General features: G+C 40.6%; 1 protein-coding gene across 3 annotated transcripts in view; it reads left to right on the top strand.

Annotated features, from left to right (window-relative positions):
• LOC135086094 (glycerol-3-phosphate acyltransferase 3) overlaps nucleotides 1-16505 on the top strand; it is a 46316-nt gene that overhangs the window by 6796 nt on the left and 23015 nt on the right. For all 3 annotated transcript variants that reach the window (XM_063980862.1, XM_063980861.1, XM_063980860.1), the window contains exon 2: nucleotides 13656-13791. In XM_063980862.1, the coding sequence (XP_063836932.1) occupies nucleotides 13656-13791 (136 nt within the window). The remainder of the gene's footprint in view (nucleotides 1-13655; nucleotides 13792-16505) is intronic.

Below are 16505 nucleotides of genomic sequence, written 5' to 3'. Positions count from 1 at the left end.
TAAAATTGATCGCGAGAGGCGCCGGTCCCTCTGCTGTTAAAAAAAATCAGGCAGACAACCCACACTATTGGACTATACTTTAAGCGAATCACTCACACAGAGATTGGCAAATATGTCTCGGAATGCAAATGGGAACCACAACCTCTGGAAGGCAACAAAGTACCTCCCTCAAAGTGTTCTCCGCCTATTAGGTCCGGTAACACATGAGTGCGAACGAACTGACAAGAAAAATCTCAGACCTTTGCTAACTACATGACAAGCCGATTTATTTAAACCCATTGACACGGATAATCCAAACAATCCACAATTTAATCAAAAAAATAAGATCAAGTATTGGATTTGATCCGAGACTTGCAGTTATGCCTGCCTTTTGATTCCTACTGATGATGATGATTCATCCGACCGATTTCGGTCATGGTGACCACTTCGACTTAGCTGTCTTAGCGGCGCTGGTGCACCCGAAGATGGCTTACATAGCCGATCTTCGCGGCAAACTCCTCGCACATTGAGAGTAATTACCCGCCGCCAACATAATTATAGTGAATGGCGGCAGATGGACGGGATTTAAATCATCGCGTTTTGCGTCGAGTTCAGTTGTGCGCTGCTCCTTGAATTCACGGTCTCGCTTCTACACAACACAATCTCCCGCCATTCTAGGTGCTGTGCTGCCAAACCTTCCAATTCTGATTTGAGAGGGCCCATTTTCCATCTTTTCGTATGCTGGTTCAGGACATCTTTGTACTTGACTATCTGAGGAGTTGACCGCCATGTTTCCGCTTACCCTCCTCAAGTTCAAAGAAGAAGATTGATTCCTACTACGCTAATTGAGGACGAAAGACGCAGGAGGACAAACGACTGACATAGCCCACAGAATCGCTAAAATCAAGTGGACAGTGGGCGGGGCACATATCTCGTAGAGCTGATGGCCACTGGGGCAGTAAAGTTCTTGAGTGGCGACCACGAGCTGGAAGACGTAGCGTGGGCAGGCCTCCCACTAGGTGGACCGACGATTTGGGGAAGGTCACAGGAAGTACCTGGATGAGAGCGGCGCAGGACGTCTTTCGGCTGAAACAAAAGAACTAACGTTAAGAGAGATGGCTAGGCTAAAGAAATAGCCAAAATGGACCCTCGTAAAGCACTTGCATTTGATCTGATCACCATGAAGTCCATGGTCTTGACAATGACCACACTGAGTGAGAACCTCGCAAGTCTCTTAACTTTGGAAATGATCCATAAGGCTGGCAAGTCGCCTAACGAATTCTCCTATCGCTCAATTAATCTGACATTTGTATTGTTAAAATTATGGAAAACGATCATTCTTGCTCGTTTATTCCCTTGCCTAAGTATGACCCATGTAATATAGTATACCCGACCATAAATTTTGGCAGAAACCATACCAACCATAATCAGTACAATGTTTGGAAAAGAAAGAATCCTGTACGTCTGCTTTCGCTGCGGCTTCAGCTGGGTTTATCATAAAAGAATACTCTATGAAATTAAAAAGTACCTTCTAGCACACTTCTACTACCTGCTGATGGATTCTTATCTCAGTGACAGACAGTTTTAAATCAAACTCGGTGACAAAATCTTCTCTTTTTAGCTGCAGAGCTGGAGTACCCCAGGACTCTGTACTTGGTCCGATACTCTATTATCTACATCTACTAGTAAAGTAGCCCAGACACCAGAAAACTGCGGCCTTCCTCAAATGTAACTGTGATCTTAAAGTGACTAGACTGTTGCAAAGTTAGCTGCTTGGCTGACCAAGTGGCGCATGTAATTAAGCCCCGAAGCGAAGAAGTATCTCACCATATTATCATTTAAGACGTGAAACTTATCCTTCGGCCAATCTAGACCTCGACACATTGCTGCAATCAACCTGCATTAAAATCCTAGACCGTAGGATGACATGGAAAGACCATAAATATAAATAAAACAGAACTGAATATAATATTTCACCGACAGTCAGCTAATCCAACATTAACTATGTGCCTCCAAAGAGCTCAAAAATACATGTTAAGGGTACTTTTATCGGCACATTAGTACGCTCGCCTTTAGGAAATACACGAGAACCTGATCTCAGCCAAACCAGCTATCCAAATATCAAAGTATCTATGATCAAGAGAGCTAATTTACTAGGGTAAACCACTGCTCTAGCGGCTCAAACCCCAACCAACTGCAAATCACCTGGTTAGTCTTGACGACAGATACTAAAAAAGCATAATTTAAAAAAAAACCTAATGAACAAAGGTCAAACAAGGTCACGCCGCCGACGCCACCGCCGCCGAGGTCAAAAAGTCGGCGCGCCGCCGCCGGCCAATTGTATATCGGCGCCCACCTCTACGCCCTACCCAGTTTCGGTTGGGAGCTCAATCCTCGAGATTGTTGACGATCCAGCTAGGTAGGTCCAATTTCGAAAAGGGAGTCAATCGTCGAATCCAACTCGGCTAGGCAGCGTTCGGGAAACTACGCAACATCTTTTCATCCAAAATACCTCAGTGCCTGAGGACGAAAGTCTGGTAACACACATTGGTTGTACCAATGTGTGTTACCAGTGATGATTTATGGCTCGGAAACGTGGCCTCTCACTATAGGCCTTATACAGAAGCTCAAAGTTGCACAGCGTGCTATGGAGAGGGCTATGCTCGGTGTTTCTTTACGAGATCGAATCAGAAATGAGGAGATCCGTAAATGAAATAAAGTAGCGACTTTAGTTCATTTACGGATCTCCTCATTTCTATATCAGCGGATTCAGCGGACATAGCCCGACGCGGACGCAGAACTGACGGCCGATGGGGCAGGAAGGTCCTGGAATGGAGGCCGTGTACCGGAAAACGCAGCGTGGAACGTCCACCCACAAGGTGGACCGACGACATCATAAAGGTAGCAGGGAAGCGCTGGACGCAGGCCGCTACCAATCGATCAACATGGAAAGCATTGGGGGAGGTTTATGTTCAGCAGTGGACGTCCTATCCTATGGTTTAAAATTAAATGATGATGATGATATTTTTGTGTGAGAGTTGGCAACACTCCTTCTCCTTTATTTGCTTTGCATCTGACAGTCAATATACAGGGTGTTTGGCGCATCGTGTGCCAAAATGATTTGGTGGATAGAATGGGTCATTTCCTATATTTTCAGCCCCCATAACACGTTCCATGCCAGGCGGCTACTTTTATATTAATTTTTTTAGTAATTTCACCAAAATACCCAAATCGCATCATTTAATTTCGATTTAAAAAAAAACTACTAGGCGTAGCCTCAAAGTAAATATTTTGTTTTGACGTGCATTGATGTAGGGTTGCATCAAATCTTAATTTACTGACAAATATCATCTAGTTTTTTTTTAAATTCAGCTTTGAAGTTTTCCGAAAAGTTAAAAATGGACTGAACATTTAAGTTTACATGGCTATAAAAAAATAAATAAAAGAGATAGCGATCTTCGGATTTTATCAAAACTTCTCTAGTCTATCCCCATTTAAACGGTACACTAATCTTGTTTAAATAACAACAATAACTTCACAAATTCCTTAAATTAGTGCATTGACTCTACTCGGACTGATTTGCGAAATTTGTGTTTATAGCCCCTTTATGTGTAAATAGCACGTTAAACACCTAACAGGTAAAAATTACTTATCATATGCAATGTAAAAACCTTTTCCCTTTCGTTTTTCAATGTGGATTTCTTGAAATTAAAGACGAAAATAATGATTTTGATCGTTTATTAATTATTACAAATTTTGTTCAAAATGACCGTCTCGGCAACGTAGGTATACACTCACGACATCTTCTTCTAATTTTGACTGTTGTCGTATGCAGCCACATTTCTTTTTTTATTACTACAAAGGCGTTTTCTACTCGTGGATTGGAAGAGATGGCCCTTTACAGTGGCCTGCACGTTCCCCAGACCTAATTCCGTTAGATTTTTACGTCTGGAGACGAGCTAAAGAACTGGTGTACGTAACGGATTCAAACAATAGAAGAACTACAACAACGAATAGAAAACGCCTTTGTAGTGATAAAAAGAGAAATGTGGCTGCATACGACAACTGTCGAAATTAGAAGAAGATGTCGTGAGTGTATACGTTGCCGAGGCGGACATTTTGAACAAAAGGACAATGGGCAAAATGGTACCCGGCTCCAATAGATATGAGTCTAGTATCGTTTGAAAGGTCTTACCAAGATGAACAACTTTTACTATGACCACCAGCCTCAGATCTGGTTGTGTACGAAGATATACATACTTTTTTGCAGAATGGTACCCGGCTCCAATAGTTATGTTTGTAGTGTCATTTGAAAGGTCTTACCAAGACGAACAACATTTACTATGGCCACCAGCCTCAGATCTGGTTGCGTTCGAAGATAAAGATACTTTTTGTGTAACCTAAGTATCATACAGTATGAAAAGGGACGCGCTCGGGGCAGGGCACCGACGAGATGGTCGGACGCGGTGAGGAAGACGGTGGGCGGGAGTTTGCATCGTGCGGTCCACACAGCTTATGACCGCAGTCTGTCGAGGAACACTATCTGTGGTCGCGATCCTCATCAGTGAGGGACCGAGGAAGAAGAAGAAGAAGTATCATACGTGTCCATCGTATGGTATTTGGGTTATGCGAGGCAGGAAGGGTTTACTGCTCCAGCATCCTTTCTTAACTCTATAATTATTGATGGGGATAATTGTGAAATAAATATTTTTATTTAAAGAAGTACTACCCCCTTATTAATAAAAAGTTACACCTAGGAAGAACCTTGGATTAAAATGACATTTCCATACCAAATGACAATTTAAGCCAGAGTTCAACTAGGGTGTAACTTGTATATTAATAAAGGGGTTAAAGTTTTATTACTTCTTAAGGGTTTTATTATGGGTTGCTAAAGCGAATAAACCCACAAGACCCAATAAGTCCATCCACAAGATGGACCGACGACCTCATAAAGGTAGCGGGAAGGCGCTGGATGCAGGCCGCCACCAACCGGCCATTGTGGAAATCATTGGGGGAGGCCTATGTTCAACTGGACGTCCTATGGCTAAAATGATCATGATGATGATGATGAAAGCGAATAAAGGGCTAATAGCTTGGGTAGTTCATCGTAGGTATAATCCTTTCCTTTTCAATGCTTCTTTTAGTTATATTAATAGATTGTAGTCATAATACATACTCGTATACATGGATGATTGTGTTATACTTTCATTCTAATACTTAGTGGAATTACTGCTTTCAAAACGTGAATTAGAACTGGCCCCATAGCAGACATTTTCCTACATCTAAAGGCCTTTTCAAATATATATTGGTTATGGCTATTGGAGCGGGTACCACTTTCCATACATTTGTGCCCATCATCCTTTGTAATAATTAATAAACGATCAAAATCATTATTTTCGTCTTTAATTTCAAGAAATCCACATTGAAAAACGAAAGGGAAAAGGTTTTTACATTGCATAAGATAAATAATTTTTACCTGTTAGGTGTTTAATAACGTGCTATTCACACAAAAGGGGCTATAAACACAAATTTCGCAAATCAGTCCGAGTAGAGTCAATGCACTAATTTAAGGAATTTGTGAAGTTATTGTTATTATTTAAACAAGATTAGTGTACCGTTTAAATGGGGATAGACTAGAGAAGTTTTGATAAAATCCGAAGATCGCTATCTCTTTTATTTATTTTTTTATAGCCATGTAAACTTAAATGTTCAGTCCATTTTTAACTTTTCGGAAAACTTCAAAGCTGAATTTAAAAAAAACTAGATGATATTTGTCAGTAAATTAAGATTTGATGCAACCCTACATCAATGCACGTCAAAACAAAATATTTACTTTGAGGCTACGCCTAGTAGTTTTTTTTTAAATCGAAATTAAATGATGCGATTTGGGTATTTTGGTGAAATTACTAAAAAAATTAATATAAAAGTAGCCGCCTGGCATGGAACGTGTTATGGGGGCTGAAAATATAGGAAATGACCCATTCTATCCACCAAATCATTTTGGCACACGATGCGCCAAACACCCTGTATAAATAGTCAAATATATCGATAAGTTGGATGAAAAAGACTCGATTGTGGTACCTCAATTGAAAACTAATTATTTTACTTTTTTTTTATTTTTGGGAGTAGAATTTAGTAAAAATAGAAAAATATTGTAAATCATGTTTGTTGATTATTCCTAGTCTATTCAAAGAAGTGTTATTTCAATAAAAAAACATAATCAAAATATTGTTTTTTTGGAACCGAAAAAACCGGGGCTCCCGGTTCTTATGACCGCCAGACCAGAAAAACCCGGTTCCTCAAACCAGAACCGATTCTGCATTCCCTAGTTTTAACCAAGCGCGTTAGTCAAAACCACTTTTGACTGCTTTCGTCTGATTTAAAATTTTACCAATCAGTCCAAACTTCTAAGCAATAAAGATATTATGATTATGATTATTATATTTTGCCTGACAAATACCTACATTTTTAAAAATACGATAACAAATAAAAAGCAACATTACTGTGGTATCTAAGGTAGGTGTGATCACGTTGTATGCACAAATCATATCAAAATTAGACTTTAAAATGGTATTATTACATATTTTTGATGATTTCCAAGTAATTTTCACGAATCATAACACTGTATGAATTTAGACTGATTTTACGCAGCTAAAAGATGATGACTAACGCCCTTGGTTAAAACCACTTGACTGGACAAATCAGTCAAAAGTGATATTGACCAAAACCACTTGACTGATTTTTACAGTCAAAAGTGGTTTGACTGATTATGAGTTTTGACTGCAACATCTACACCTTTTAAAGAACATATCTGCCACACGCCCTCATCCTCCAATGTCCTCCAGGGACATTGTATTTGTCCCTTTCAAGAGTCAAACCCAGGACCAACCACTCGACTATACGCGTATAAAAACGTGCTTCAGATTAAAAGTAAACTCTTAAGCTACTACTTACGCTTGCACATTGAATGTTATCATGCGGGCAAGATACGATAAGAAAGTGATGGAATACCTATTAATCTTTTAGTAATTTTGTAATGAAGATGCTAGTTTTTGCCCACGATTTCGCTCGAATTTGGGCCTATCACCAGGCCTGTTCATCTCCGCGAGTTTACATCGAAAACAAAACACGCACGATGGCCCACCTACAGGATACTATTCGACAAGGCCTCACATACGAGCGAACATTGACTCACGCTACGCGTGCGTTTTGTTGCAATTTCTTACAAAACTTGCGCGCAAAAAGCAAATCTAGTATGAAAATCATCAAACTTCTAATGTTCGTAACTCAGTTCAGACTGAGTTTAGAGGTATACATGCCATAGTAAGTTTGGTTTATTACACTATTTTGTAATCAAAAAACAATGTTTGGTCGATGGCCGCGCGAAAAAAAAAAGACGCCACCTTCCATACAAAATCTGGCATTGCCATTTGTAAACAAAATGGTGCTTGACTCTTGAGACAGGCTAAATTACACCATATTGTTAATGGCATTGAGCATACATTTTTTTAAATACCTTCGCGAAGTGAAACTTCTGTACGTAGTACTTATTATTATTCTGTGCTATCACTGAAAGACTTCCCAACCCGTCTGGCCAGCGTGGGGAGTGTATGCCAAATCCTCCATTTGCCTCTGGTATATTAGAGAGGGTCGTGCTCCTGCAGTGGAGACTGAATGACCTGATGATAATGACTGCCTTCCTTCCAAGAACTGGGATAATAACTAGCCTGCTTTTCTCTGGGTCTCTGTATCTTTTTTTTTACACTACGAGTGGCTTTTGGCCTGCATCTCATTATCAATCATCATCTTCATCTCAGCTATAGGACGTCCACTGCTGAACATAGGCCTCCCCCAATGCTTTCCATGTTACCCGGTTGGTAGCAGCCTGCGTCCAGCGCTTTTGCTTAGCGGCCTGCATCTGACTTGATAAAAAGTGTTGATAAGGCCGAAGGTGGAAGCACCTTCACCCGGAATCCTTAACCACAGGGGAACTAGCTATCTTACTTCTATTAAAAGTGTTAGGACACCAAATGCATGTAGTTTTCGCATGAAAGAGTAACCAACTTTCACATTTATAATATTAGTAGGATAGGTAGGATTACCAATAAAGCATTGAGTTTTCATAATCGCCGTAATCATTTTTAGCGTGTTTGCCTTTATAGATATTAAAGGCCTGAATCAACTGATTCCAAACAATAATAATTATTCAATGATCAATAGTATCTATACTAACTATAGTCATACTTCATACTAATTTGATGCATTTTTGTATGTTTGTGGAGAATATAATATACATTATCCCTGAGTAACATAGACTCCCCAACCCGTCTGGCCAGCGTGGGGAGTGTAGGCCAATTCCTCCATTTGCCTCTGATAAATTGGAGACGGTCGTGCTCCTGCATGAGGACTATTCCCTCCTCTCGTTCCCACCGCTGCAACTCCTGTGTAGCCAGGATCTACAGCTTGACCGCCAATAACCCAACCAGTGAAGGTCAAGTTTGTCCCGGGGGAAAGTTAAACTGTCATTGGACCCGCAACGAAATTAATCAGAAGAATATAGAAGTTCGAAGTTAAGGTTCGACTTCCCTCCATTGCAAAGCGGATCGTGTTCCTGCAGTGGAGACTGAATGACCTGAGGTGGAATGAGGGCTATCGTTTTAGCGCTCACCAGTTGGCGCCACTGTAGAGTAAGGTCCTGTCACTTGCTAGTCGCGAAGACAGTGGCGCCAACTGGTGAGCGCGAAAGTGGTAGGAGGACTATCGCATTTGCACTCATCAAGATGGCGCCACTGTAGAGTAAGGTCCTGTCAATCGCCAGGGGTGCCAACTGTTGAGTTTAAAAACGATAGCCCTCATTGTGTAAAGCAATCGTAATCATTTGACAGTTCATAACGTACGATTATTCTGTCAAACGCTTTATTTAACTGACTTTATCGTACGTTATGAACTGTCAAATGATTACGATTGCTTTACACAATTCCACCTCTGATGATGATGAACATAGACCGAAATTGACGCGGGTGAAGCCACAAGCAAAAGCTAGTGCCATATAATTTGGGTTATAATTTTTCAGTTGGTTGGTATAAATTATTACGCCCAAGTTTCGCTTATAAAATTGATGTATTTATTTATTATATTACATACAATTATTTTGTTATTATTATTTCGTAAGCGGATGCATTTATTTAATGTCTTACTAATTCAAAAAACTTAATCATTTCGCACTATGGGTAGAACAAGGGCATATAATTTAAGAGCACAATTGTTAAAAATTGCTAAAATGAGATTAATGCTTCCAAAATGCCTAATCTTCTGGAATGGTGGACAAAGATACTTTAAGTGAAGCAGCAAATCGGACGCACAGCGTTGAATAGAGCTCTGTGATTGGTTCGTGTGTCACCGTGACAAAGACGAAGTTGCGTGCGAAAGCTAGTGTATCATAATATGGATGTTTCCTGGGTCAAAAAGCAAGAGTTTTAATTAGTCCGTCAGTTAACTTATCAAAAAATACTCTACACGTATTTTTCACTTTTTCAAACTAATTAAAATTTAAAGAGATAAAGCGCGCCAAAGTTCATAAGAAGAGGCCCGTGACGTCAATGAGTGCTGAAGTGCCGCACTTTGTGACGTCGCGCGGAACTTCAACGCACCATAACTATGTAATTATTTGTTAGATTGACAAATAAAAATAATTATGTGTCCAATATTTTTCGATATTAAACATGACGGACTAAAAAATTTTTTTTGGAAAACTAGCCTATTAAATTATTATTTTCTAACATCACGTTTGTCTTGTAAATCATAAACATAATACTTATCGGATTTTGAAACCGACTTTTATCGCTATCTTTGTTGCTAACTGGCGTCGGATTAACACAATTTATTGTAGTAAAAACCATTTCACTTATTAGACAATTACGCCCGTATTTACAAACATTACTATGAGGTCTCACAGTGCGCGTGGACGCACAGGGTGACACACGAACCAATCACAGAGCTCTATTCAACGCTGTGCGTTCGATTTGCTGCTTCACTTATTCGTTTGTGAATACGGGCGTTAATCTTTTGCGTACATTAGAAAATTAAGAAAGAATTAGAAACTATACAAATTGCTTATAAACTCTTTACAATAATAAATACTCAAACGAAGTAAAAAAAAAGAATTTAATAAATAATTGACAAGTGCAAGAAAGTAAATGTATTATTATAATGGTAATTATTTTTTTCTCAATTATTTATTATACACAAGATTATTAGTGTATCGTGATTGAAACAAATTATTTTATCTTAATTATAATCATTAATACGTCTGCCCGCGACTCCGCACTCGGGAAAATTCGACATTCCGTCAGCTCGCACTAAGCGTTTAGCTCTTTTTTTTATCCACAACGAGAAAGCTCTTGGCCTGTATCTCACCTGATGGTAAGTGATGATCAGGCCGAAGGTTGAGGCGAGCTTCACCCGGATTCAACCACAGAGGAACTGGCTATCTTACCTCCAACTGCCGGAACACAACAATGCTGTTAACACTGTTGTTATGGCTACAGACTTAGGTAAGCTGGTGGTAGCAAGCCAGGCGGACTTAGAACAAGCCCTACCACCAACCAAATACCTGCTTTGTGCTGCGAAAAAAAATATTCAGGACATCTACACTTCTGCGACAGATACGGTCACTTAGCTAGCTACATTTTACGCAATACTAATTGCACCATTACGACATTGTAATTTGTGTTTCTAACTAGTTCAAAGTCCATGTGTTAAGCAATGCGTGCTACCACAGATCACAGAAACTAAAGGGAGATGTGAAAAAGGGGCGGGGCCGGTGTCGGAGTTACATGCCCAAAAACAGAACACATTGCTGCAGACGACATAATGCAAACAGTTTACATTGCTTGCTAGTGTACTAAAGATTATTCGAACGTAGAGTACTGATACCGCAGTGTATAATGAGCACATATTTTGATTACTTTGTGTGTATCAATTTCTAATGCGACACTGAGTTTCGAACTCTGCGAATTAGTTGGCATCTCTCTATATCCCTATTATTCTCTATGCGTACTACTAACACAATGGACACAGAACAACCTACCGACAATATTCCAATGAGATGACGAGATCCAAGGAACGGTAGTTCAAACCCCGCCGGCCCTGCCCCCCAAGACAAAATGCACTTTTTGATCAAATCAAATCCGTCAAAACTCCAAACAAAAAAGGGCTTTTCGACCACTTTTCGAATGGTTTGCGATTATAATTTGCACTTTGTCTAGACTCACTGGTCTATTGTGGTGAGCCCACTCGTAACACAAGCGTATTTAGTTTACCACGGACTATTAGTAATTTTTGCAATACAAATTATTGATCGATCCGCGTGATCGAATCAGAAATGAGGAGAACCAAAGTAACAGACGTAGCCCACAGAATGTCTAAAATCAAGTGGCAGTGGGCGGGGCTCATTGCTCGCAGAGCTGTCCGTTGGGGCAGAAAAGTTCTCGACCACGGGCCGGAAGACGTAGCGTGGGCTGGCCCTCCACTAGGTGGACCGACGATCTGGTGAAGGTTGCGGGAGGTTCCTTGATGCGGGCGGTGCAAGACCGGGCGTTGTGAAAATCCTTGAGGGAGGCCTTTAACCAGCAGTGGACGTCATTTGGCTGAAGCAAAGAATCTGAAAAGTATTTAAATATAACGGTGACATAATATAATTATAGGTAATCAGATTTTACGTACATCTGTACGTAGAGATATTGTCAAATGCACTTAAAAATTATGTATCGGAGATTATTCAGTATTATGCTATTTTAAACCTACCTAAATGATTAGCATAATGATATCAGCATTAATCTCTTAATAATAATTTATTTCGTAGCATTAACTATACTGGTGGCCGTTGTTTTCAACCGACTTCAAAAAAGGAGGAGGTTCTCAATTCGACCCGTATGTTTTTTTTTTTTTTTTTTTTCTATGTTTGTTACGCGATAACTCCGCCAATTATGAACCGATTTGAACAAATCTTTTTTCGGCGTATAGGTAATACCTCAAGGGTGGTCCCATTTAAATTTAATAATAGAAAAAACAACCCCCAAGGGTGGAAAATTGGGGATGAACTTTTTTATACGCAATATCTCCGCCGATTATAAATCAATTTGAACGATTATTTTTTTGTTGAATAGGTATTATCAAAAGGGTGGTTTCATGCGAATTTGAAGAAAATATTTCACCCCTAAGGGTGGAAAATTGGGGATGAACTTTTTTATAAGCAATATTTTTAATTTTTAGTTTTTTTTTGTGTTCACGCATTTGAAGTCGGTTTTATTTTTTTAAAAAGGTAATTGTTTAAACATTTGCCTAGTCACTTTCATAAGTATTGATAAAAAAATGCATATTGATGATTCGTCATCGTTTCAGCCAAATAACGCCCACTGCTGGACAAAGGCCTCCCCCAAGGATTTCTATAACGACCGGTCCTGCGCCGCCCGCATCCAGGCACCTCCTTCACCAGATCGATGACTATTTGATTTGAATTAAAAAAACATCCCCAACTTTGAAACTGGGGATGAGAATTCAACTTTTTGTTTGACATGAGCATACATGGTCCAAACCAGACCAATACATTTTTTACGGGACTATTCCCACTTCTCGTTCCCACCGCTGCAACTCCTGTGTAGCCAGGCTCTACGGCTTGAACGCCAATAACCCAACCAGTGAAGGTCAAGTTTGTCCCGGGGGAAAGTTAACTGTCATTGGACCCGCAACGAAATTAATCAGAAAAACATAGGAGGAGGTTCGAAGTTAAGGTTGTAATACAGATAGTCTACTGTAAATTAACTAGGTTAATATACTATAATGCAACTCAGAATTGAGTTACAACAATATTCGACCTTCGCGTAACCTCATAAGTACCAATTAGCTGCGATGCGCGGGCGCAAGATTTGATAAGTACGTTACGTAATCGCATGCTCAAGCGATTTGTGATTACGGTTGCTTACTGCATTGGGGCATTTGTTTTCAATTAGGGTTCGCGAGGTCCAAATGCTGCGTGATTGGTGGACTTTGACATATCTGTCAATGTCATGTCAAAAATAACCAATCATGCAGCATTTGGACCTCGCGTCTACGTATTGCCATCTGGCGGATTTTTCAATCGCGAAAACCCTCATTGTTTTCGTATGATATACAGGGTGTCCACTGCTGAACATAGGCCTCCCCCAATGATTTTCAAAATGTTATGAGGTAGTCGGTCCACCACGTGGCCTCCACTCCAGCCAAACCTCGCAGTTGACGTCCTGGCTGAAATGATGATACAGGGTGTCCCATAATGGGTGAATCTAACTGCTATGGGAAGTAGCTTTTGACCTACCTACCCCTAAAAAAAAGTGCAGTTCATATTTTTAGGGGTACATCAGAGGTTTGCAGTTTGATTCGTCCATTCTGGGACACCCTGTAGGTAAAGCATAGCGGAGAAGAGATGAAAAACATCTTCTCTAGTCCCATCTCCTCTCCGCTTTGGTGGAATAAAAGGGCCTATTTGGCCCAAAGTTTAACTGGCAGATAATGCTCAATGGCAATTAGTTCCCTTTGCATTAAAGAATAAATAAATAAAATACACCACGAAGGTCTAAATCAAAATGATGCGTTTTTAATCTCGATTTTATATTAAAAAGCCGTATTAATTGTTGCAGTATGGCCGCCAACACATCGAGGTGGCGAAGAAGATCAGCAGGCTCGACAGTTCTGATGAGGATGAAGGAGCCACCACTCCGCCTGTGCCAAGCGACAAGCCACCATCAGCTCTTATCAAGGAGAACGGACTCAATGGTACGTGCGTGACTATTCCCACCTCTCGTTCCCACCGCTGCAACTCCTGTGTAGCCAGGATCTACAGCTTGACCGCCAATAACCCAACCAGTGAAGGTCAAGTTGGTTCCGGGGAAAAGGTAAAAGGACTCAATGGTACGTGTGAAAGATGTCCTGGGTTCGACTCCAGTGGCGGCAAAATGCCTGGATGATAGAGCTTGTTCTAATCTAAAGGTTATTATTTCAAACTAGCGGCCGCCCGCGACTTCGTACGCGTGGATCCCGTATTACCCCCTTCATCTATATTACGCGGTATAGATTTTTTCATACAAATGTTTTTCCCGCTAACTCCCGTTCCCGTGGGAATTTTGCAATATCCTGTTGTAACTAAGCTTTAAGTTTACTAAGGTACCTGCATGCCAAATTTCAAGCGTCTAACTTAAGCGGTTTAGATTTTTCATACAAAAGGATTTTCCCGCTAATTCCCGTTCCCGTGGGAATTCCTAAGTATACTATAACCTGCCCAGGAGTATGAAGAATAATTGTACCAAGTTTCGTTAAAATCCGTCGAGTAGTTTTTGTTTCTATAAGGAACATATTTTGTTTCTATAAGGAACATACAGACAGACAAAAATTTTACTGATTGCATTTTTGGCACCAGTATCGATCACTAATCACCCCCTGATAGTCATTTTTAAAAAATATATTTCATATACAGAATTGACCTCTCTACAGATTTATTATAAGTATACTCGTAGATTAGACGATTTCAGCAGGACGACGTTAGTCGTCCGTACGCAAAACGAAAACAGTTAACATGGTTTGGAAATTAACATTGTTAACAGAGTTATTAATATGCAAAGAGAATACATTGTAATTATCAATAATTGAGTTTTACTCATCGTGCATGAATAAATGAATTGTTAATTATTTAAATCATCATCACCTTCAGGTCATTTAGCAGGAGCATAATTTGTTTAACTTAGCCTAGACGCAGACCATCGATTTTTCGTCGGCCGATAGTTTAGTCGGGCAGTTGATCAGTATGGGCATGTATGGAAGTGCGCACATTACACCGATTTGATTTGCCCGATTTTTCAAACAAATTAAAATCGGGCCCAACTATTGGCCAACTAAAAATCGGTGGTCTGCGCCTAGTCTTACCAGAGACAAATTGAAGGTTTGGCTGTCCACACTGTCCAGACGGACTGGGGAAGGATAATCGCATATTTTTATTTACATTTACGAAAAGTATAGAGCTGGTCCTTTGCATCGTTCGTCTCGGCCAAATGACGTCCACTGCTGGACAAAGACCTCCCATAGGATTCCATAACGAGCGGTCCTTCGCTGCCGCATTGAGGTCCTTCACCAGATCGTCAGTCCACCTGGTGGGGGGCCTGCCCACGCTACGTCTTCCGGCCCGTGGTCGCCACTCGAGAACTTTTCTGCCCCAACGGCCATCATCTCTACGAGCTATGTCATATTTTACTCTGCCGGAACACAGCGACATGATTATAAATAGAAATATATTACCTATTTAAAAACTTAAGTATGATTTACATTTTAAACAATAGACCATCCAAAGACGGTTTATTTCAATAATAACATAACATTGCTATTAAGTTGTTTATCATGCCAACATACAACGTGGTTACACAACTCACATGACAAATTGCCTTGTATTTCCAGCACGTTTACGTAGTTACATTTATGATTTGTATTCTTGTAGACTTTTTACAGTCAACCACACATAAGATTAAACATTGTTCTTGCAAAATACTACCTGTTACGGCGTACCGTGAGGAGATCCGTAAACGAACTAAAGTCGCTGACATAGCCCGACGGATTAGCAAGCTGAAGTGGTGATGGGCAGGGCACATAGTACGCAGAACTGACGGCCGATGAGGCAGCAAGGCTCTGGAGTGGAGGCTACTTACCGAAAAACGCAGTGTGGGACGTGGAAGGCACTGGATGTAGGCCGTTACCAACCGGGCAATATGGAATATACGAGTATTGTTTTAAACTTTCATGGTCACTAACGGTCCACGCGGACGAAGTCGCGGGCGACCGCTAGAAAATAATAATTATTAACGGGATTGCTACCATGTACCTTAATTTTGAGTTTCCGATATTTCGGCACTGTTGCAAGCGCCATGGTCATCGGAAACTCAAAACTAAAGTACATGGTAGCAATCCCGTGAATAATAATTATTAGAGAAATATGGAAATCATTGGGCGTGGCCTATGTTCAACGGGGACAGTCAGACAGTCCTGTGGCTGAAATGATGATGATGATTAGTTTTTACAATAGCATTAGGTTAACTTCAAACTCCTCCTATGTTCCTCTGATTAATTTCGTTGCGGGTCCAATGACAGTTAAACATTCCCCCGGGACAAACTTGACCTTCACTGGTTGGGTTATTGGCGGTCAAGCTGTATATCCTGGCTACACAGGAGTTGCGGCGGTGGGAACGAGAGGTGGAAATCCCGTAATCATCATCATCAACAACAACCCTTTACAGCCCACTGCTGGACTATGAGCCTCCTCCACTTTAGTGGAGGGTTTTGCCATAATCTCCACGCTTAGCATTCGAATTGGAGATCGCAATAATCAGAGAGAGAGAGAGAACTGGCCACTCTTGTAGTCAAGAGTCAACAGCTTGAAGCTGCCAGTGATGACTGCTCGAGCAGTTGGTATTAACTGCTCAACAAATTACAACCGCGCGGGCCCTGGA

This window comes from Ostrinia nubilalis, chromosome 30 (assembly GCF_963855985.1).
Source record: "Ostrinia nubilalis chromosome 30, ilOstNubi1.1, whole genome shotgun sequence".
NCBI classification, from domain to species: domain Eukaryota; kingdom Metazoa; phylum Arthropoda; class Insecta; order Lepidoptera; family Crambidae; genus Ostrinia; species Ostrinia nubilalis.
This window is presented reverse-complemented; position numbering and strand designations above follow the sequence as displayed.